The sequence below is a fragment of the Buteo buteo genome, chromosome 11 (genome assembly GCF_964188355.1).
Source record: "Buteo buteo chromosome 11, bButBut1.hap1.1, whole genome shotgun sequence".
NCBI classification, from domain to species: domain Eukaryota; kingdom Metazoa; phylum Chordata; class Aves; order Accipitriformes; family Accipitridae; genus Buteo; species Buteo buteo.
This window is the reverse complement of record NC_134181.1, coordinates 31,957,789-31,981,361: the sequence shown is the minus strand read 5'-3', so window position 1 is coordinate 31,981,361 and position 23,573 is coordinate 31,957,789. Positions and strand designations below refer to the sequence as shown.

Genomic DNA, 23,573 nt, shown 5'->3' with positions numbered 1-23,573 from the left:
TTCCAGTGGGATGAGTTCTGCTGGGGCTCGCTGCTGTGGGCATGAGGGACATGGAGGTATGTGGGTGTGCCAGGGCCACCTCGTCCCTTGCAGCAGCACCACCTTAGCCTGGCCTCTGGACGATCATGGGACGGCTCTGTGGATTACCAGCAGGCCCACAGCCAGCCATGCTGGAAACCTCTCCATATCCAGGATCCCTCCTCCTGTCCCTGCTCGTGATGACTCCTGTTTGCAGCTGAAATAACTAATTGCCAAGATGGACCAAAAAAGAACAAAACAAGCAAACCGGCTCCAAGCCTTTGGTAGAGGAGAATCCTCATTGCTAATTAGCCTTAAAATGTGACACTCCAAACAGCAAGGCTTGCCCGCAAATGACGCAAAGGCTAATTACTTGGTCTTTAATGGTGGGGCTGTGCCTGGCTAATGGGGCTGGAAGAATCCACACCCAGCTCATGCATCCTGCTGGGCACGGTGGTTTCTGTGTCATCACCGTGGGTGATGCGGAGCTTGAGGCATAAATACAGCAGGATTTCAGGGCTCTCACAAAGCTCATTTTAAGAGATTGGTACTTAGGAGCTGTAAGGGGGGCCAAGGGAGTCCTGCCCTGGCTTTCGCTGCAATCCTGGTGCACAGGTAGCCGAGCTGCCTGGTGTGCTGCGGCTTCTAGCCTAGGTTTTTAAGGTGAACCAGAGTTATGTCATCTGCAATCATGACCCAGAGCTGGCCTCTTCCCAAGACCGTGAAAGCCTCGTGCAACCTTTTGTTCAGCCCTGATGGCAGGGCTCTAAGAGAAAACAGCCAGGCACTGCAAGGCTGACAGGCTCCAGGTCTGAACTATTTTAGCTGTCAAAACATAATCACGAGGAAGAGTCTGATTTGATTTGCTTCTGGGCAGGATTTCAGATCTCTTTATTGAGAGCCCATCGCTAGCCTGCTCCCGGGGGGGCCTTGGTTTGCCAGTGAAGGAGCAGGGATGGCTGTGGTACCCCTTGATCCTGCTCAGGCATTGAGGCCCTGTCATGCTGGGCACCGTGAGAACACAGCATGTTTCCCTCGTCATGGGGACCTGGCCCGGCCCGTGAAAAAGACTGGATTGTCCTCTGCATCGCCCCCGACACTGCATTAGCATCATTGATAACATGGCCTTGAAAACCCTGTCCATCAGTCAGCCCTTGGTTTGTGCTGTGTACAGTGTGACAAGCCAGCTCCAGCTTGGTGCTCTGATCCCAGTCTGTCTGAGCAGCCAAGCTGCTTTTCTTTTTTTTTTTTTTTTTTTCTTCCCCCCCTAGCATTTCTGTTTTCTTTTTTCTTATTTATTTGTTCATGTGTCTTGGGGGATGTCCTTTGGTGTCTTTGTTATATCTTGGGGGGGTAAGTTTTACCCTTCAAGATGCTTGGTGGTAGAAAGGCTGCAGCTACCCATGGGATAGAGACTAGGGATCCCATCAAGTGGCCGAGCATCATGCTCCCATTGCTGTCTATGCTGCCATGTCCCCCCCATCCCACATTGTCACCCACAAAAGCCTCGTGCTGGCAGCAGCAGAGATGAGGTCTCCTTGCTCTGGTGACCAGTTACAGTGGCAGGGTTCTTGCAGTGCCACCCAAACCAGATGGGGGTCCTGCGTCATGAAGGGCATCGGCATGTGGGTGACAGCACCCACGTCCTGCTGCCATGGCTGGAGTTGGTCAGGCCCTCACTGAGCTCAGCTCCGTGCCCTGACCCTGAGTTTGGTTGTGGGGCTGAGCAGCGAAGGCAGGAGGAGAGAGCTCAGTCAGCAGCCCCTGGGGAATCACCAGCAAGGCTGGAGGCACCGAGCTGCTCGCCACGTCCTGTCTGCGTTACACCCACACCACAGCTCACCCACCTTTTCCCTCTAATCCATTTCCCGGGGGAGTGGAGCCGTCAGCTCCTTGGGAGCTGGCAGAGCCGCACGTGCCGAACCGGGCCAGCCCTGGCCGCTCGGCTCCCCGGGACAGAGCCTGTGCTGGTGGTGGCCTCTCCGCCAGGGCCAGCGCTGTGCTCCAGCCCTGGCACAAAGTCACCACTCGTCAGGCTCCCCATGCTTTGGTAGCACACGGGTTAACTGTCCTCCTACCAGCAGAAGCACCTCGTGCCAAGGGCTTGCTGGCCTTTGGAGCTTCCCCACCAGCTAGGTGAAGGGATTTGCTGGAGGAGACGTCTCTGCACCTGGGGACAGCTTCCCCCCGGCGGGCGATGCACCCTCCTGAGCTGCTGGAGCCACGGACGAGCCTGCTGACAGCTCCTCCGCTCTCTGGGCAGGAGGCGGTGTTCCTCAGAGCTGCCGTGCCACCGGGGATCTCTTGAGCAACTCAGCAACGTGGCAGCTCTGTGCTTCCTCCCGGGGTTTGGGTTTCCCTTCCCGTCCTTTGCAGCTGCTCCTGACAGCCCAGCCGGGCTTGGGGTCCTGCACAGCGGCACGGGCACCCCCGGCCACGCTGCGGGGTGCTCGTGCTTGGCCATTGACGGCAATTCCTCGCCCTTTCCTTGCCAAATCCTGAGGCCTCGGCCAGGTGTGCAGCTGCCCTCTGTGCCTGTCCTGCTGTCGGTGCGAGCTTGGGTGGCTGTGGGTTCGAGCAGGGTGATGGGCAGCTGTTGGGTACTGCCAGCCCCCCTGCCCTGTCCCACCCCGTGATGAACATCTGTGCATTGAAGCTCCTGACCAGCCCAGCTCCACTGGGCTAAATTTAAAGTTCCTGTCTTTCTGGGAAGCTGAGCAGCAGACAAATGTTTTCTCAAACCCCTGAGTCCCTCAGGGAGCTGGCCTCGCTGCTCCAGGCGCGCAGGGCAAGGCAGCCCAGCTGCGAGGGGGGTCGGAGGCAGAACCCATACTAACCCTCTCCCTCTCGCTCCCACAGGTTCATGCAGCATCCGAAGAACTTTGGCCTGATCGCATCCTTTCTGGACAGGAAGGTAAGACTCCCTGCCTGGCTTTAACCTGCCTCGCACTGTCTCTTCTCCATCACGTGGCTCCCTTTGGTGCTGGAGCAGCCGGGGGATGCTGGGCACCTGTGGGCGGTGGTGGCTCAGAGCCCCAGGCATGGTCCAGACGCCTCCCAGCTCCCTGCAGAGACAAGGGACTGACTCAGCTGCGGAGAGACGGGGAGCTCAGCGCCGCGAGATGTGTGAACGCATCCAGCCTGGCGCGTAGGCGTTGCAGCCCACCCCGTGATCTGCCTGGGGGAGCTGCTTTCCAGCATCTCCTGGAGGCATTTTGTACCAGCCAGGCTGTCGCACAGAGGGTGTGGGCACCCGGCTGCCCAGCACAAAGCAGAGGGGTCCCCTCTTTGCTCAGGGAGGGGGTCTTGAGGGTGGGCCGAGTCCCAGTTCATCCAGCGGTTCGGGTTGGTGTCACATAAGCACACGCACATCTTCCCTTGGTGTTTAGGAATAGTTTGCTCGCAGGAGGGCCTGACCTTTCCCAAGCCTCTGTGTTGTGCTTCTTGGACTTTCCCTTTTTGCTGTTAATTGGGCTGACGGAAGAAAGGTTTGAAAAAGAGATCTGAGGGAAGAGCAAGTCTCTGGTCCCGTTCTGGGTGAGGCCATATGGCACGTTCTGTGGGACAGGCCATATGGGCAGATCCTGGACAGACCCAGCCTGGATAGACAGCGATAGAGCAGGTGTTCTCCTGAGCAAGAAACACTTGAGAGCTGCTTCTTCTCTGGCCCTTGTAGTTAGTTGCATCCTCTGCACATCTCATGCAGTATTTCATCCCTGCAGTGTCCACTCACTCTGGGGGAGCCCCTCTGCTTTCAGGGAGGTGGTCTGCAGATGTCCCTTCCAGCCTAAATTATTTTCCGATTCTGCATGACTCAGGCTGGGGAAATAATTTATAAGACCTTGACTTTTCTGTCCAAAGCAGCAAGCAAGCAAAGGCCACGAGCAACCGCGTGCTGCTGTTGTCACTGTAAGATACCAGGCTCTTTTCAGCCTTTCCCGCTTGTTAAAACCGAAAGTGGTGGGACTTGGATGATGCTCACAATCCAGTCTGTGTTCCAAGCTGTAAAATGTCTTCTAATTTTATTTGTACTCGTTTGTAAATCAGGCTGTAATTATGATACAGAACACATCCATTATCCTGTTGGAGGGAGATGCAAAGTATGGCTCAATGTAATGAATTAATAGATTTTTAAATTGCATTATAAAAAAATAGTGATCTTAGCCCTTGGAACAGATGACTGTAAGTTTTTGTGTTCGCGTGTGTGTGTATAATCAGGGCTAGATTAGAAAGAGATCCAATTAACACTTTAAAAGTTGCAATCTGTTTTTGCAAATGGTTCCACTCCTTGCTCAGGGATGGGGAGAGCGCAGCCCCCGTGCACCCCCACAAGCACGCAGCAGCGCCCTGCTCCCGGGTGCTTGCAGGTGTGATGGGTCTGTGGGATTATTTGTGTTCATGCAACTGCTGATTCTGTATATGAAAGTGTAGCCCAAAACCAGTGTTCAGGTGCCCACCCAATTCAGCAAAGGACTTTTCCCAGCATGGTACGCTCCGTGCTGTTCAGGAGCAGAATATGTCCCAGCCACGGCTCCCCGTTTTCCTAATGTGTCCGATCCTGGATGGTGCTTGTGGAGCTGACCGCTGGAGCTGGAGTTGGGATGGCAGCTCTGGAGCGCCCAGATCTCAGTCTGTCCACGAGAAAGTTGTGCACGCTCAAGCCAGCGAGCTTAGCGGCTGGAAATAACGCTAGCTGACAGTCGCGTGGCAGGTTGTGCCTCGCATAACCGCAACAGAGGATGACAGGCGGCTCTCCTTCTTCTGCCTTTAGTTGCCACAGTCATCTGGGGTCAGCCCTTCCCCCTGCTTTGCTTCCAGCGTGGGGTGCTCTCTGCTCTGCACCCCCGTCTCCATCTTGGCACGCCTGTGGGATGGCCGTGGTCTGTCCCTTGGAAGAGCTGAGCCTTTTTACTAGGACAACGTGCATTGCCCTCTTCTTCCAGCTCCACTGAAGGGCTTTGGGAGGGAGGTTCAGGGAAGCCTGTTTGGGCTGCAGATCTTCAGAAGCAGCAGGAGACCTGGTGATGGCAGGGCCTGAATGCTGCTCCTGTAAGTCTGCGCCCCGACAGTGCGAGGGGATGGGACCTTCCGTTCCCTGACTTGCCCGTGTCATTGCAGACGGTGGCAGACTGCGTCCTGTATTACTACCTGACCAAGAAGAATGAGAATTACAAAAACCTTGTAAGAAGGAATTACCGGCGGCGCGGGAAGAGCCAGGTAAGAGCTGGAGGAGCGCGTGGAAACGTCGTCCCTCGGGCTGAGCAAGGAGCTGCAGCGCTTTGCACTTGCAGCTTCTCAGCAGCGCTTTCTCTGAGCACCCCAAATGCTGCTTTTCTTCCCTCCCCAGATGGAGATCTCGCTTGCAGACTGTGATGGGGCTGTGGTTTTGCTCTGTATAGCTTTTCAGAACATGCTGTTTTCTGGCAGTTGATGTTTGTCGTCCCCGTGCCAAGGTCACAGTAGCTTTAAAAAAGCAAACAACAAACCCAAGATGCTTGAAAAAGTTGATGGAGTGAATGCAGAAAACCTGGCCATGCATCAGGAGTAGCACGGGGTTGCCCGTGCAGCCTGCGGCTCTGTGCAAGAACCGAGCAGGGCGTGTTTCTCTGTCCCCTCCAGAGATGGCAACCGGCGTGCTGACGGGGACGGGGCTCCTGGGAGCTGGGTGGGGGTGCTCCTGCCTTGCAGAGCCTGCCCAAGGCTCTTCCTATGGGCAGAGGTAAGGGAGGAGAATGACTTGAGTGGGAGTGACTTCTGCTGACCGCCTCAGCAGAGGCATATAAATCTCTGTGAAGTGCCAGAGGGTGTCTGACATCCCTGTGGAGACTGGCAGATTTGGTGCTGCAGCTAGAGGAGACCCTTAACCCTTTGGTTAAGGGCCAGGCAGGTACCTAGGGCATCAGGAGGTGCCTGGGGGTAGGTGACTGAATCAACCTTTGCCGTTACTGTGGCCAAGATACAAATCTTAGGTACCCAGATAAGTGCTGACCTTTTGGGCAGGTACCTTGTCCCCACAAATGCTTTCAGCCAGAGGAAGGTCCCACTGGTGGGTCCTCAGGTACATGAAGTGAACGATTATCCACGTCATGAGGAGACTGAGGTGACCGCAAAGGGAATATCTCTCCAGATAACGTGGGGATAGGGATGGAAAAACTGGCCTGGCCCGTGCCACCGCTGACATCAGCAGCTCCTCACGCTGTATGGCCATAAAAAGCAGCACTTGGGTCTAGATCCTGATTGGGAGGCAGATAGGTAGCCTCGCTCCAATTTGATTTCTGCAGCATTAAGACATCAGAATAGCTAGCACATGACGAATGTCATGGACGGGGCCCAATTTTCCCTTCTTTTTTTCAGAGACATTAGAGATGGATAAAACCCTATTAGATTACCCAGTCCCTCTCCCAGCAAACACAGGGTGGTTCCCTCCAGTACATTTTTATAGTGTTTACCATGGTCTGTTTTGTTAGATCACAGCAACTAGAACATGAGGCCACATTTGTTTCTTGTTAGCGGTGGAGACATTTAGCACAGCTCATTCTGGTTTCAATGTTAAGTTGAGCAAGTAACAAGTGTGGAGGAAGAGCGGCAATCTAATGCTCTGCTCTGCATCTACCTACCTAACCCTGCGGCCACAGACCTGCCCGTCCTGCAACCAGCAGGTACTGTTTGTATTTTGGTTTTTGAAAGTATCCAAAGCATCACTAGATGCAGAATTTCCCACGACACTTTCCTTTATTTACGAATCTGGTCCAGCCTGGGCAGTGGAGTTCATGTGCTGCCATTTGGAGCCTCGTTCAGTGCCAGCCTTTGGAAGCAGGGACTTGCTGCATTGACTGTAGTAAAAGGCAGGACTGTTTTTGCAAGTAGGGGACAGCAATATTTGTAAATTATGAAGAGGGAGGCTGCTGGGCACCGAAGGGAGCAGATTGCACCTCTGCTGGAGCAGACCTCGACCAGAACAGTATTGATTTTGAAAGAAGAGTCACATCCCTGAGTCTGGGGGGAAAGCGAAGCAGTGAATATTTCCCATTACTGTTGGATGCTCAGGTGGAAGGTGGGATGTCTGGACAAGCTGTAAGAGAGGGCTGTCTGCATGGATAGCAGTAGGAGAGAGGTGCAGAACAAGAGTTCCTGCATACAATCCAGCCTGGAGCAGCTCTCCCCCAGAGATCTTGGGGGGTCTTGAGATGCACACTTGGTGCTGCGATACCTTCAGTATTTCTGTATGTTGCTTGCATCCGTTTCCTGCGAGGCTGCATGCGGGCTTGGGAAGGGCACGCTGCTGTGGAAGGGAGACAGCGGGGGCTGGCGGGGCAGCACGGTTGGGTCCGTGCCATAGAGGGAGGCTGTGCTGGGGAGAGAGTCGGTTTAGGGTGGGATTTTAAGGTAACGAAGGGAGGAACGTGTTGTTAAAAGTCCTGCTAGAAGCTGGTGGGAGCGGTGAAGCGTCTCCCTTGCACCCCTTCACGGAGCCGGGGTCTCTCTCCCCTGAGCATGGTGCCGATGGGACCTGCTTTCCCGGGCCAGGCTGGGTCAGCGTGCAGCTGCGCAGACCAGCGTGGGAGAGGTTAGGTGCTGGCAAATCCGGAGGGCTGGGATGGAGGGGTGCTCCTGGCGGGATTTTTGCTTAGTGAGGACCTTCAGAAGCTGGTCAAATTCTGCCTGTGCCTGCAGAAGGTGTGCTCATCAGGGAGTAACCCGTCCCAGAGGCTCAGCCGGCACCTTGGCTGCCCATCCTCCCTGCTTGTTTCCAAGGGGTCCCGCATTATTTTTAACCCCATGCAAGTCCCTCATCCTGTTGCCCGTGTGGCCTCGTGAAGAGTCAGGGCTGTGGTGGGGAAGTTGTGGCATTGGACTGCCCCGGCACCGGGGGCTTTGCCTTCACCTGCCCAGTCTCAGCCGCCAGAGACGATGATGGGATGAGGGACGGGAGACATGGTGGGACAGCGTGGGGATGGGCAGCACACAGGGAGGAGACGGGGGTGCAAACAGTCTGCCTGCGGCATTGGGGGACATGGCGCTGTGTTCCCAGCACTGCCCGTGCTCCGAGCACAGATTTTCTGTCTGGTAAGGGTTCAAGCAGTTAAATGCCAAAAGTGAGATTTAACTGATTTAGAGGAGGGGAGGAGAGGTTGACTTTTATATCAGATGAGAGGAGCGGATGAGGTCTGATACAAATAGCATTTCAAGTGGCCCTATGCTGTTTTCTCGCTCCTTTTCTCACGGAGAGGTTGGTGGTCTTATTTGCTCTTGGAGGCTGCGGGGAGCTTGAGAGCGAAGTGGAGATAATTACACGTAGAAATAAAGCTACTCTGGTGTCAAGATTATCATTGTGGCCTACTTATTAAAAGTCCATTAAAAAATAAGAATCCCACTGCTCCCTGGCTGATGGTCCCCTGGCAAAGGATATTCCTCATAAAGCTGCTACTTATTGCTAAAAATCTCCTGCCAAGAGCAGGGACTTCACATGATTCTGCTTCCAGTTTGTCAGAAAACCGAGCAGCCGCCCGCTCCGAGGCAGGGCGCATGCTCCCGGCACACCGCCTTCCCCAGCCCCGATGAATGAAAGGCACAAGCATCTGATGGATCATTATGCATAATATTCAGGCTCCTGAGATGAAGATCCTTTCTAAAATAATCCTCTGTGTTCGGGTATGGAAAATGCCATTTAACCCTGAAGGGGGGGAATCAATGGGAAGAGGAATATCTTCCAAGCGTGTAATTTCTCATTGAAAAAAAAAGAAAAAAAAAGAAAAAAGTTTGAGTCGTGGTAAACCGATCTGATCCAATATTCAATGTACAGTAATAAGCATAAATTTGCATGAGCTTGTAATGAGAGGACCTTGCGCGGACGTGTCGCCTGGGGGGCTGTCACAGTCACTCTTAAGGGTATTTCAAAGAGCATCTCCCTGCGAACACCCCTAATTTTGTAGCGGGGGGCCCCCAAATTAAAGCTAGGCCATTAGCGCCGTGTGCTTCGCTCTTTGGGCAAGCTGTTCAGCCGGGCTGTGGTAGCACAAGCGTTGGGCTGAAACCGTGCTGGAAGAAAAGTGACTCTATTTCAACATAATTATTCCGTGCGGAGGTGCAGGGGCTTTTTTCCAGAATAAATTTGCTTTGATTTTGGAGTAGCGTTGCCCACGTGGCAGTGGAGCGGCCACAGCACGCTGGTTACGCTTCCTACGGTGGTGCCGGTGAATTCCCAGGGGGGAGAAGCCGTGGGGCTCCCACGCGGTGCCGGGATGGGGAGGCGGGCGGCCGTCCCGCCAGGCAAAGCTGCCAACGCTCTCGCCGGCGGCGGGTCGGTCGGCAGCGGCGATGGGCGGCCGGAGGAGCCGCCTGCCCGCCCTGGGGATGACTCAGAGGTGGATGAAGTCATGCGCTGCCGCGGTGGACGGACGCGGCCCACAGGACGTGCCGTCATACCGGTCCCCCTCGGCGCTGCTGTCAGACGGTGCTCACGTATTCCCCGGCAAAAGGGTCCCGTGTGTCAGCACTGACGCTTTCGAGGACTCGCTCCGTGGCAGCCGGGGGGACCGGAGCTGCCCGGACCCCCTCCTTCCTCCGCCGGAGAGCCGTGCCAGAGCCGTGCCGGCGGGGCGGGGGCCCGCGGTGTGACCTGGCCGGGCAGCTGGTGTGGTCCCCTGCCAGGGCCGACGGCCTTTCCCAGGCCCACCCTCTTCCCTGCCCCCTGCCAAAACCCAAATCGAATTATCCGTCCCGCCGGCTGTCCCGCCCTCCCCAAACGCAAACCATTCCCCTCGCCGGCACAGATAAACAGCCCCAGCCTGGATTTTTATAAACAACCCCGTTACTTTTTTCGCGGAAGCGCCGTCCCAGCTGGCGGGGCTGGCAGGGCTCGGGCTGCCAGACGGGTGCTGCCTGCCCGTGGCTCGGGGTCTCCGTGCCCCCATCCCCAGTGAAGGAGCAGAGCACCCGCCGCTGACCAGTCTTGCCCAGCCATCACCTCCTCCCTCTGTGAGGATGGGGTCCGGAGCTCAGGAAAGTGCCTCTTACGCCGCAAATTGTGCGTGTGCCCCCGCTCCGTTAACCACAACAGCTAACGAGATGAATGATATTTTATTTCTGGGAAGGATTTGATTTTCATCAGTCTGGGGAGTGGCTCCTCATTAGTGACAAAGGGTTTGACAGCTTCTCTTTCAGACGCGGGAAGATACTTGTCATAAAACCCTGGTTTAATAATGCAGCACATCATACAGGAACAGCCCTGGATGTGGCCAGTAAACTCTGCTGCCACAAATACCAATAAATTATTCTACAAGCATTTAAGCCTGCGCTGACTTGAGTGCTGTATTTTAAAGAGTACTGAAATTATCTGCGGAGCGGGCAGGGGCGGTCTGTGATGGAGCAGCTTGCGTGGTTGGAAGTGATGCCTGGGATGTCAAGTGTTGGGGCGCGGGTTCATCTTCTGCTGGTGGGATGTTGCCGTGAGGTGGCCACGCGCGCTGTCCTGTCCCCTGGCTGCAGTGCTGTCCCTTGGCTCTGCCCCATCCTGCCATCATGTGTGGGCTGGCCCAGGTCAGCTTGCTGCTGGGACACAAAAGGGATTGAATTTGGCTCATTTTCTGGACAGGTCTGCAGTATGACAGCACTGCTGGTGGCTGGGGAAACCTGCCCAGCCAGGCTGAGGCTGCAGGACCCATGAGAATTAGTGAAACCTGGCCAGACCCCATGGTCCTGGTCCTGCTCGGGTGCAGCCTTACAAGGAGAAACGTCTCGCAGAGCGTTTGTCCCTTGGGTGCTCATGTGTGTGCTGCTCAGTGCAGGCTCTTGCTCTTTAAATCTACATCTCTTCATAGACAAAAAAAAAATTCCAGACAAAACCAGCAATAACTTCCAGAATCCTCAAAAGTGATCCAAAACCATCCTCATGGAAAGCAGTGGGCTTCCCAAAACCATCCTCATGGAAAGCAGTGGGCTTCCCATAGGCACAGAGGGTCGTGCTGGAGTATGTTTGGAGGCAACAGGTCCTGCTCAGTGGCTGGTGGTATACAACTTGCAAAGAAACTGGTTTCCATCAGGAAAAGTGGTTGTTTCTGGGAAAACACCCATCTCTCATGCTTTTCATACAGCTCGGTGTAGCTCGGGCACTTCCCAGCTCACAGGGCAGCCTGACAGCAGTGCTGGGGGGATCATGGGCGAGGGCTCAGGGTCTGCAGCCCGTTCTGTACTTTGCTAAATGCTCTCTGCCGGGATCTACATGCGCCTCTGTTCCTTTAAATGGGAACATCCACCTGCCCTCTGTGGGGTGCCGAAATTGCCAGGTACGGAGTGTGCGGTCAGGGCTGGCAAAGGGTTGTCCCCCAGGGGCTGTCACTGCCCTGTCATGGGTGAGGTTGAGCATTAGGGTGCCTGCGCAGAGAAGGCGGGCGAGGTGTGAGACACGGTGATGTTCGAGCTGATATCGTTTCTGTAACCCTCCATTGGCACCTGCTCTTTCAGTCTGGGCTCCGGTCGCTCCCAAACCCTGCCCCCCCAGGTATGTCCCTTAAGGTGCGTCATGCCCATTCCCCCATTGCGAGGGCATTGCAGCTTTCCTCACTGCCACCCCTCTAGGCAGCGTAATTGGGCAAACACAATGGAAACTCGCATTCCTGAAATCCCAGCTGCAGTTTTGGGGGTGATTAAATGAGAGCGATGAGGCCATATTTGGGAAAAGAATCGAAGGATGCATTACCACAGGAGGATGGCTGCTCGGTCCCTGGGTTCCAATGTGGCCTCGTGGGCTGCTGGCAGTGCAGGGACGACAGGGAGACCTGTGGGCTCGGAGCAGGGACGGGCACTGGCAGGCAGGGACACACAGCTGATTCCCTCCAGGGTAGCACCGGCACGGGCTGCCGATGGACCTCTTGCTGATGGATCCTTTGGCTACTGTAGCCAGGCTCTTCCATGGAGCTTGATTGTGTCTGCAGTTAGCGATAATAAAATAGTCACTTAAGTGACGTGAACCCCCTCATTCCGGTTGGCCCCTGAGTTTGGACTCGTGTTTCTCCAGCAGCAGATCGATGAATCCTCCTGGCGAGTGCTCCACCACGCCTGCACCCATGTGAGTACTCCTCAGGATGGGGGTTTGGGATCCAGGCTGACCATTACCGATTCTGGTGGGGGACCTGGAGCATCTTCCCAGCGGGACAGAGAGTGATAGAAGCGGTTGGATTTGGGGATGAGCTGTTTTGTCTGTTGTTGTGATCCGGGTTTGACTGGGAATGGACAGGAAATAGGTTGCATCATTGCTAAGTTGCTTTCTAAAGCAGGCACAGCTGAAAATCCCAGTGAAAGTTGCTTCCGAGAGGATATAGGGCTTGCTTTGCCCCTGGTGCATCTGCAGCATGCATGGATGCTGCTCCGTGCCCCACGAGCCGCCGACCCGGCACCTTCCTCTGTTGGCAGGGCTCAGAGAGGGGTTGGCATGTGGCCGCGGGGGGTGTGAGCAGAGGGCAGCAGGGTAAAGCAAACCACAGGGAAGAGAAAACACGTGTTCCCCGCCTGGGACAGAGTGGGGGCTCATCTCCACTGCTTCCAAACATTGCACGCTCTTCCCCTCGGGTCATTTTCCCTTCGTGAGCAATCAAATCACTTTTTAAAAAACTCAGCAGCGACCCAGAAAAGAAACATTTCCTCTTATGGAAAAGCCCTCGGTGGTTTAAGGAGGGATCCAAGTGAGCAGAGTCCTGTAAAAATCACTTCTGTGCTTCACTGAGATCAAGGAGTGAGCAGTTGGAAGGCGTCGGTGCCCGCTGGACTGTGCTAAGACTCACAGGGGCCCCTGCCCGAAAGGCTCCTGTGCCCAACAGGCTCCCAGAGCTGCCCGAGATGAGCCCACGCTCTGGTGCGTGCACCAGACGCGGTCGTGCCGTGGTCTGGTGAGTGATGCTGCAGGGTCCAGCGTCTCTGCAGTCCCACGGCCAGCCCCTCTCCTCGTCTGCAGCACGCTGCTCGCCCCCAGGACTGGCAGCCTGGGAGATGGCATGGGGCTTTCCCGCGGCACAGCGGGGCAGCCCAGCTGAGGCTGCCGGTTCTTTGCTGCTGGCACCGGCTGTGTTTTGTGGCCTGCGGTGCCGGAGAGCTGCGCTGACGAGCGTGCGCAGGGCCCGTTCAGTGCCTCCTGGGACGCTGGGCACGGCCCTGGCATTTTCTATCTCTGCCACGTAACGATTGCTGTCTTGCAGAGTTTGTTGTTTACCGGCGGAGGAGCAGCACAGCTCCAGGCCATCGTGGTCGGAGCCGAACTGAGCGAGCCCCATGCTCGCTATCATTCTCCTTATCGAATTCAAGCCTGGCCCTTTGATTTTTCGACTTGCTTCCGCAGCCAACAGCATCAAACCCAGCCCCGGGATGCAAGCGATCAAAGCCAAGTTGCCGGCAGACATTCCTCTTCCTCTTCTTGTTGTTTTGGCAGCGGCTTGTTTTGCTTTGTGGTTTCTCCCATGAGCGGAGGGTGCTGTGCGCGGTCGTGAGAAGCCAGGCTGCACGGTGGTGGGTGGCAGTGAGGGCTGAGGCATTCCAGACCATCGGATCAGAGGCTCCAGGCCCTGGGAGTCAGCTACATGATACATACATGTACTTCTAAGCCATTCTCCCTGCGCTTTGTATCCAGCCTGCAGCCGAGGGACAGGTAGGGACGTGCAGGAAGCGTTGTTTGCAGCGGCCATGTGGCATCAGACCTCGGCGGCAGGCGCCTTTACCTCTATCACGACATTGGTAAACGGGGAAGGATGCTCCAGGGAAGACCTCGGGTGCCTGGGCAGCGTGGTGGCTAAAGAGGAGGCTGGCGCTGTGGGTGCTGGGTGGGGGAGTCTCTGCCCTGGCTCTTGTTGGTGTGACCTGCCAGAGGGAGAGTTGGAAAGCAGGTGGAAGGATGGGTATGGGTGCTGGAGGAGAGAGGATGCTCCTGAGCCGCGGCGGTGTGGTGCCAGCCCTGCTCCTGGCAGAGATGCACTGCACAGCGTCCCCCTCCCATGGGGAGAGGGGTGGGAGCCAAGTGCCGAGTTCTGCCAGCCATGCCGCAGAGAGCACAGTGCATCCTGCCTCGAGGTGCTGGTACTGAACCCCATGGGACATTCAGGGTGATGCCAGCAGGCACCCATGCACGTACGTGGGCCATCGCAGGCGTGCTGGGGCTCCTGGAGAAGCAGCGAAGCAAACCCCAGGTGTTCTTGGCCAGCATAGCGTCAGCCTTTTGTCTTTGGCTTATCTAGAGCTGGTTTTAATTTGCAACTCCCTGATTGCGTGCAATGACCTCGGCCTGAGCCTCCTCCGCAGCCAAGTGCCCCCGGAGAACATAATAAATGCCATTGATCTGAAATCACCCATGGGAGAAGTGGGGAGCCAGCGCCCTGCACGCGGGAGAGGCAGCACAGCCGAGCAGGCGCTCCCGGCTGCTGGAGCGGATGGGGCTCGCACCGGTGGGGTGCAGCTCCCTCCAAAGCCCCTGTCGAGGCAGAATTTGGTGTGAGGCAGTGGGGAGAAGGTTGGCACACGTCACCGTGCTCCTGCAGCAAGCCTGTGGCAAGGGCTGTAAAGCCACCTTCGAGCAAAAACCCCAGAGCTCGTTGCCTGTGGTGCCTGGGGATGGGCTTGAGCAGCACCAAAACCAGTTGCCTCGCAGCTCAGCCTGACATGTGCAGCTCCCTCTGCACAAGGGCGTAGACGGTCGTGGTTTGCTCCCTCCTCATTTAAGGAGCAAACAGGAGTTGGTGGTTTCTGTGGCGTGTTCATCTTCTGTAAGAGCCCAGGGCACTGTAATGACAGCAGCAGAGGTGATGCACCTGCTGGTAGCCAAATGGCATCCCCCTGTAGCCAATCCGCCCTCGAAAGCTGCCGTGAGAGAGAGATGTCACCCTCAGCCGGCTCCGGGGTTCAGCAATGGGCTCTCGCACAGCACCGTCACTGTGACCTGAGCCAGTTCCCCACCAGCGTGTCCACCAGCAAGCAGCGTGGCTGGGGGTGGCAAGAGCTGGTGGTTCTGGGGCAGGAATGGGACTCCCAAGGATGAGCTCAGCTAAATATCACAGGAGGGTCGCTGTGAAATGGTGGCTCTACCTGTCCCTGTCCCCAGCAGGGCCAGGGCTGGGGAACTGAGCCATGCTGGCAACAGCAGTGTTTTGGTGCATATTTTGAGGGTGCTGCAGAGCAGGGAGTGAGGGGGGACAGGGAGAGGGTGCGGGTGCCTCAGTTGCAAGGTGCACGGTCCAGCAGATAACGCCGGGATGCCCTGCAGGCAGCAAGGGAGGTTTCTGCGCGGGGCACTGGCATGGCCCCAGTCCCCTGCCGCAGCCCGGCACGTCTTGCCACGGAGGGGATGGGGAAGGCAGGAGCAGTCGTTTTCCGAAGGTTTGCAAGTTTGGAAAATAAATAGCCCTGCGCCGTAGGTTAAGCTTGGCATCCTGGCGGATTAATCACGCTGGCTGCAGCCAGCACTGAGAGCCCCGGTGACGAGAGCTGTGGTTTATAGATGATGATTCATCGACTCGACTTAGAGCGACCAAGTTATTCCAGCAGATTGCAAAATCATAAGAGGAATGTTGTGGTTAGTTTACGGCTTAACTATGCAAATCGTCAGGAAGCCTTCAGAGCCGGAGAATGTAAGGCATAGCGCGCCCGGATGGCTGGGCGGTGAGCAGGGGCTGGGAGCCGGCGATGGGGCTTTCGGGGACCGGCCGCTCGCGGGAGCCGGGGAGCGGGGAGGTGAGTGATTTGGGGAGAGATGAGGGTCCGGAGCTCACGGTGAGCGTGCGAGCAGGGTGCTTCGGAGGTGGGGGACATGCCGCCGGTGGGGAAGGGGTTTCTGGCTGGTTTCACCTCCTCCGTGCCAAGGCGGCAGGCGTCTGCAGAGGGGCTGGGGAGGGCGAAGGTGGGGAGCTGCTTCCCCCACCTCCTCCTGCCCTCCCGTCCTGCTTCCAGAAGCAGGCAGTGCCTCGGCAAAGGAAGTAAACAGAGTGGGAGGAGCTGCACCTCTTCTTCGCCGGGGCTTTCTCCCAGCCAGACTTGCTGCCGGGGACGTGCAGCAAGTTGGTCGGTTCTCAGCAGGGCCGGTGTTTCAGTGTCCGGGACCTACCTGGAAGCCAGTGTCCCCCGAAAGCGCGTTTGGAGCCGGAGTTTTAGAGCGGCTGAAATCCCCGTGACGTGCCAGCCCGATGGAGCTGGCCGGGCAGGGCGAACCGTGTCACTCCCAAGGGGAGAGCTGGGTGCTGGGGCGAGCACGTGTGCTTGTCCGCGGGCCCCGGCGAGGGGGTGGCTGGTGGTGCACGCGTTGTTCCCGGGAGGGCTGGCAGCGCTCTGCTCCTCTCCAGCTGCTCCGGGGCCGGTGGGAAATTGGGGTAGAGGTGAGCAGATGTTTGTAATTACGGAGCAGCTCACGCTGGAGCACGGGGAGCGTGCGGGGAAGGAGGCCCGCCTGTCCCCGTGGACTCGGAGCGGGATCGGTCTTTCGCTCACACGTCCCGTGTGCGATGTTGTCCTGGGGCCTTTTTAAATAAACAGGATGTGTCGGCAGCACAAACAAGCAGCAGCGATGCTGAGGAGGAAGGGCGGTCCAGCGGTTAGAGTGTCCGACCTGGGAGGGAGGCACGGGAGGGACAGCCCTGCCCTCTGCCACAGGCATCTTCCCTGGCCTCGGGCACATCCCTTCACCTTCTTGTGCAAGGTGGGGAGCACGTACCTGCTTTGCCTCTGGGAGGTGGGGTGCCTCATTCCCGGGGGTGCAGGGATGTAGGTGGAGAGAGGTTGGAGCTTGCTGGGAGCCCAGCAGTTTTGGTGCCGGGCTTTGGCGTGTCCGCTAAGAGCTGACCCACCTGCCGGTCCACCTCTAACCGGGGCAGTGTGAATCAGAGCGAAACATCAGCTGGTAATTGGGGAAGCATTTCCTGGCCTGTCACGCTTTGGGATGGCGTCCCGTCCCTTGAATCATCCAGAGCTGGTCTGCGTCCAGCGCTAAGAATAGCCTCCCCGCGCACCGCGGGGGCAGCCGTGCACCGGGAGGGGGGGACCGGCCGGCTCGCGGGTTCCCGGCTGTGACTTCCCGGTGCTGTGCCATGCCGTGGTCCGGCTCCGACGCCGACTGGTCTGAGGTTTGGGGTAGAGCGTGTAAGCGTGGATGGGCCAAGGCAGCTGCTGTGGTCGGTCCCCGGGAGGGTGTCCCATCTCCTTTCTCCACCTGCTGCTTGTAGCTGAGCTCTCCCGTGGTTTTGTTTGGGACCCTGGGGTGCCCACTCCTCCCCAGGGCTCTGGGTGCTTCAACCAGCCCCGCAGCCTCCAGCCCAGCACGTACCCCCGGGTGGGATGGGATGTAAGGTGGCACATGTGAATGCAGCCGCCCCCGGAGATACTTCCCAGGGTGTTTAGGGGGTGCCCCACCATGCAGCCATGCCCTAGCACAGGAGATAAGCTGTCACTGCATGCTTGCCAGGGTTCAAAGCAGTATGTGGCCAGAGCCTTCTTCAGACGAAGCATGAACGCAGCCACGGGTGGAGTGGGGGCAGTTTTCCCACTGCAGCCTCGTGCTGACAATGTTACCCAATTTATGCATTTCAGCCTGGTGGGAGAGGGGCTGATAGGTGAGAGCCATCCCATGCCATCCCACTGCGTGCAGGGTGCTGTGCCCACCCAGCTCTCACTCCTGGCATCGGGCACCATGCCGTGGCCGGAGCAGGGCAATCACTAGAGGGCATCCTTGGATTGAGATGCTCCTCTGCGGTGGGGGAAGCCCTAATTTGATGTCGTACCAGCCTGGGCTTGAAACCTCCAAGAGGTTTCAAGGAAACCATCCAGAGGGATGCACAGTGGCCCACTGAAGCCCACCCATCCTTGTCATGCCGGAGCTCTGCAGGCATCTCCCCGGGGAAGCGCCTGTGTTGCAGTATGAGCTTCTGCAGCCGCTCACGCCTCTCCCTGCCTTTCCACCCCTGCTTTTGCAGGCTGGCACAAGGAGCTCATTAGCGTCGCCGCCATCGCAGCCTGTTCCTCTGGGGAAGAGCTGTGATGGCTGCTCAGGGTGACAGCCCTCTGGTTTGAATGAGCGTGGAGACAAGATGAGATGATGCTGAAGCTTCTTTTGGAAGCCTGCGCCAGCTTGATGCTGGGGCAAGGACCCATGCGGTCACGGCTGGTTTTACAGCTGGAAGAGAGCTGGGTTTACACCCCAGGGAGCTGGGATCTCCAGGATGCAGGGTTTCCCCCATCCCTCAAAAGAAAATATTCACAACGGGGTGGTAGAGATATGGCAAAACTCATCTGGGTTCCCCTCCCTTGCCAAAGCGCTTGGTGAAGGGAACATGGGAGGATGGCGATGGCCGGGGCTGGGGCAGAGCCTGCCCTGCTCCCCGCTGAGCCCTCGGAGGTCACAGCCCCCACCTCGTGGGTATTCGTCTGGGCTGAACCCATGCTCGGGGTTCTCTGCGGCTCCACGGCATGACTCAGAGGGAGTCAGAGAGTTCAGGGCAGCTCTGGGGAAATGCACGTGACGGATGCCCCTGCTCCTCCACCGCCAGCACAGGCTTCCCCGCTTCCCAGACTTGCTGCCTGCCCCACTTCTCCTCCATGGGTTTGGGGGCTGGTGAGGGCAGTGCCTGGCATGCCAGGTACGACGCTGTTCCTTGGCCAGCTGCTGTAGGAAACAGCCTGTTCCCCGTCTCCCCTTCCTTAGATCCCCCCCACTTTGCATCCCACCGAGCTGTTCCCAGTAGTGCAGCGGAGGGGTGCGTGGATGCGGTACGGGTGTATTCGGCACGTGTGCCGGCGTGGAGGTGCCACAGGGCTGGTCGAGCTTGTGATGCGTGCACTGCTGAGCAGGGGTCCTGGTGGGACAGCCACCTCCCTCCTGGCACGAGGAGGAATTGAAAGTCTGTGGGGTTTCGGTGATGGCGGCAGCTGCGTTTTAAGGACTTGTGTTCAACTGGGGCCTGAAGGAATCAGAAGCTTTTTTGTTCAACTGCTCCAAAGCCCGTTTTGACAGCTCCCCACTTAGCCTTTTAGCACCAGCCCGTGGGGGCAGAGGGTTTAGATCGCACCCAGCACCGCTGCTGCAGGGACAGCCATGTTCAAGGCAGACTCCCGGTTCCTGCGCATCAGGGACAGGCCAGTCCCGCTGGCTTGAGGGACGCGGGGACACGTTGTCTGCACTTGCCAAATGGCTGAGTACCGGCCAGACCAGGCCACCTGAGATCATACTTTCTGCTGATAAATCCACTTTAAGGCTATTTCCCCCCCTGTTACATCACTGAACCCTTTCCTGAGGGGTGGTGGAAGCCCTGCAGCTTGGGCAGGGGCCGGGCGAGCCTGGGTGGGTTTCCTGGAGCAAGCAGCCTTGCATTAGCCAGGAGCGGGATAGTTTAATAAATCATTTCCGTCTCTAATTTCTACTTCTCTATGAAATGTCTCTCGTTTGCTGGTCGCCAGAGGGAAGGGAGGTCAGAGGAACCAGGCCTCCCCAGCATTCTCCTTCCTGCAGCTGTTGAAACAAAATCCAGAACTATTATAATTCCTGTGTCCCTCCCCTGGGTACTGCGGTGACTTTGGTCCGAGCGACAGTAGGGGCATTGGGGTGGTTGGGTGCACGGCCTCTGCTGAGGGTGCCAGGCTGTACAGAGCGGGCAGGGAGCCAGGTATCTTCCCTTCTCGGTGATACGGGGCCATAAACTTTTCCTGTGGGCTACGTTAGATGGTGGGGAAAAAGATCACAGTGTTGCTAACGTTGAGCCTTGGGGCATCTCTGGTGTCCCCGTCTCCTTCGCGCTCCAGCAAAATGCATCCCGCTGGCTGCATATCACGACTGATGTTGCTAAGCCATCATCTGCAGGAAGCAGGGGGGTTGTTCTCACTTCCCTGCCTTCCCCCGTGTCGGGTCCCTGCTCGCTGCCTGCAGCACCGACTGACCCCGGGGGAGCTGCCGGGGCTGTTCCGCTGCCTGGAACAGGAGCCGGAGTGTGGCTGCCATGCCTGATCCCAAACTACCTCTGATCTCCCCGGAAAGCTTTCAGCCCCCATGGTCTCCATAAGTGCCCTGCCTGTACCCTCTGTCTGCAGCGCTTTTTCCTCTTGGCCGCTTGCCCCCCAGCATTGTTTGAGTGCGTTTATTTAGGTTGGCCCAGGTGCTGCGACGTATCCGCCTCAGCATTGAGGGGTTGTTTTGTTTTATGTCCCTTGTTTTGCAGCAGCAGCAGCAAATGCCCCGGAGCAGCCAAGAAGAGAAGGATGAAAAAGAGAAAGAAAAGGAGAAGGAGGGAGAGAAGGAGGAAGACAAGCAGGAAACAGAAAACGACAAAGAAGAACTGACAAAGTAAGGACAACCCTCCCTGCCTGGCTCACCTCCATCTCCAGCGAGAGCTGGGCATCGGGCTGGGGCTGCGGTGGTGGGATGCAGTGGTGGGACATGGCGTGGTCCAGGGCTGCCTGACCCTGTGCAGGACCATGTGCACCCACCTCACCCCCTCCAGAGGGAGGGAAGGGCAGAGCCTGCTCTTCTCATTCCCCTTCCCTGCTGCTCCCAAAGTGGGAAAGCAATTCTGATACGCTTTTTCTTATATAAACCTAATCGACCCACAAAGCCCGTCTGATCCTCCAGCTTGTTTTGTTGTTGTGAAAGCCTCTGGGAGTCAGAGGAGCAATCCGGGCGCAGCCAAGCGCGGCACTTCACCTTTAGCGTTATTGATGTCAACGTGAGCGCTCCCAGACGAAGGGCTTCAGCCAGCTCTGCCTCCCTCACACCGATCAGGGAGCGTCAGAGCCGTGGCGGGGAAAGGTTGGCACGCAGACCGCTAGCTATCTGTAATGGGCTTAATACTTGGTTTAAAAGAACATCTGGCTTCATTATATCTAGGCTGCGAAGACATTTACCAGCAGGTCCCTTTCAGGAAGATAAATGAGGAGGAGGCAGGGATGAATTTGAATGGTCTGGTATTAAACCTGTCTCCGTCAGGTCTCTGCGTGCACTTGGTGGTGGAGCTGCAGCCAGCTGCAGAAAGAAAACCCCACCACAAATCACCCCACCGCCAATCCAGCTCGCTCCCAGCCAGGAAAAGAGCCTGCGTGTGCAAAAAAAAAATGCAGACCTGCCCCCCCAAAAGACCAACAAAAAAAAAACCCATCCCCTAACACGTGCAGAGAAATAATTGCTTGACCTAAAAATCCGACCAACCCAACAACATTTTTTTTTCCCTCCCTGATTTTGTAGGGACAAGAACGACGACACGTCTGGGGAAGACAACGATGAGAAAGAAACCGTCACCTCCAAAGGTCGCAAAACCGCCAACAGTCAGGGCAGACGCAAAGGCCGCATCACCCGCTCCATGGCGAACGAAGCCAACAACGAGGAGGCGGCCGCCCCGCAGCAGAGCGCAGAGCTGGGTGGGTAGCAGCGGGCACGGGGACAGGGGGGACCTTGGCAGGGCTGTTGGGGTGACTGCTCTGTTGGGATGGGCCATCACCCTGCTCTGCTACCTGCTCACAGAGGAGGGATTTCCTTCGTGAAATCCTCCTTTTCAAAGGGCAGGAGTGAGGTTTCTCTATCCCGCTAATTACCCAGCACGGTTTGCCTGGATGAACCGGAGGCATTTGCAAGCCTGGGTTGTCCTCGTTGAGTGTTAGTGGGTTTTAGGGCCTCAGAGGGAAAGTATTGCAAAAGACAAAAAGGGAAGCCATCGTTTTTAGCAGCACATTGGCTGGGTTCATGCAGGGCTCGTGCGCCTCCTGCACCCGGAGGTGTGTTTCCCTCTGCAGCAGCTTGGGCTTTGAGTACCCTCAAGCTCTGCATGGGAGCCTGCTCTGCTCTCCTGGGCTTGCCTGGGTCTCTGCCAGTTCTCCTCCCCTCTCTGTTTTCACATTTGCCTGGAGCCTGAGCAGTGCAGCCTGTGGGGTCTGTGACTGCCCTGGCCTTCAGAATCAGTCTGGTCCCTTATCTCTGCAGCTGAAGGGCGTGGTGAGGAGGCAGTGGGTTACAGCTGCTCAGGAGCCTCTACCCTAGCTGCAGTCATGCTGTGCACCCCAGGTTGAGCTTGTTTTGCCCAAAAAGCAGCATTTCCCGTGCTGGTCCCCAGTGCCCCTGTTCATCTTCCCCATCGGTAGCCAGCCAGGCATGGTGGTCAGTATTTTCCTTCCTGTCCTGCCTGCAAAAGGCTGCAGGGTGGCTGAGCACGGTGGGAAGAGGCCAGGAACAGCTTCAGAGCGAGGTGGATGAGGCAAAGTTTGCTGCCCGTAACATGGCACCCAGGGACCGCACCAGCCGCAAGCGACGGTCAGCGGGAGCCGTGCGATGCCACTGAGCCTGTCTTGGGCTAGACAGGAATTCATGGCAGCATCTGCAGCCCCACATCAGGTGCATCTGCCTCTCACGTCTGCAGCATCAGTAGTGGTCACCCTAGGAAACTGCTCATGTATTGGCTTAAAGAAGCCAGTGCATTGAGGAATTTGGCTGATTTTCATATATTTTCTACTTTATCAAGTACAAAATTATTACTGTGCTACCTAAGGCAGGTAAAAATAAAAGCAGGGTGACTCCTCTTGGTTTCCTTGCTCTGCAGTTTCTTGCTTGTTCTGTTCCATGTGCTATAAATCACCCGGAGGTGTTTCGCCTCCCTGTTCCTCTGCTGACAACTGGCTGAAGCCTTGATTGCGAGCGGTCTGTTTTCATACAGGCGATATAAATAGTTCCCAGCACAACGAAGCCCTGCTCTCCCTCTCAAACTTGTTAAGCAATGCTGCAAAGAAGCAGCAGATAATGCCAGTAACTTAGATGGGATTTTTTTTTTTATCCCAGCATCTCAGAGTCCTTGATAAACTTCACTGTGAACAGAGAAGAGACTTTAGACTGTGTTAAATTGGGAAAAGGGAATGGATCGATTCCAGTGACATATCTGAGCAATTGGTTTCACTTTATGTCTCTCCAATAGTGCTTTAATTTAGGTTGGCTAAGAAAGTTATTGCATTTTAAATACCAATTGAACATTAAAAAACAACACAAAACCGTATTGTGGTTTAACTGCAGCGTGCTGGAGCTCCCTGTAGGCATCTGTTTCATAACTGCGCAACCTCAGCAAATACCATTAATCAAACCAAACGGGCTGTTTCTTTGACATTTCTTTACCATACAATAACAGTCATCCTCAAGCTGAGCGAAGGGCCTTGCACAGTGTGTCGGGGACACTCGCTTTTACGTAAATGAGCGTGGTGGCCCTGGCTCTGCCCACAGCTGGGGGAAGTGGCGAGGTATCGATTTTCCTCCTTCTTGGCCAGCGTCCCGGGGGGTGACGGTGTTTCTGGGGGAGGTGGTGACCTACGCTGACTTCCAGGAGATGACACCTGCAGTCGTGCTCAGCCGGCTGCAAAGGAGATTCCTCCACCCGATGCCGTGGGCATCGGAGCCCACGTTGTCCTCCCACGGGGTCTCGGCTTCTTGTAGAGCTTCTTGGAAGGTGCTTCTTTCTCTCCTCACCCGTATCCTTTCTCCTGAACCTATCAGCCTGTTTTCCATTTTGAAAGGACACTGTCAAAACATCTCTCATCACTGTTGAAATAATGCTTTGCCTGTTGTTTAGAGTAAT

At 56.5% G+C, this 23,573-nt stretch overlaps 1 protein-coding gene across 11 annotated transcripts in view; it reads left to right on the top strand.

Moving 5' to 3' along the window:
* The window catches only part of NCOR2 (nuclear receptor corepressor 2), a 258,338-nt gene that overhangs the window by 172,032 nt on the left and 62,733 nt on the right, over positions 1-23,573 (top strand). For 8 of the 11 annotated variants that reach the window (XM_075041437.1, XM_075041432.1, XM_075041438.1 and 5 more), the window contains exons 13-16: positions 2,878-2,932; positions 5,137-5,235; positions 20,190-20,314; positions 21,209-21,381. In XM_075041437.1, coding sequence (XP_074897538.1) covers positions 2,878-2,932; positions 5,137-5,235; positions 20,190-20,314; positions 21,209-21,381 — 452 coding nt within the window. Of the gene's footprint in view, positions 1-2,877; positions 2,933-5,136; positions 5,236-15,639; positions 15,727-20,189; positions 20,315-21,208; positions 21,382-23,573 lie in introns of those variants that run through there. The other 3 variants (XM_075041430.1, XM_075041435.1, XM_075041436.1) reach the window with 3 other exon arrangements.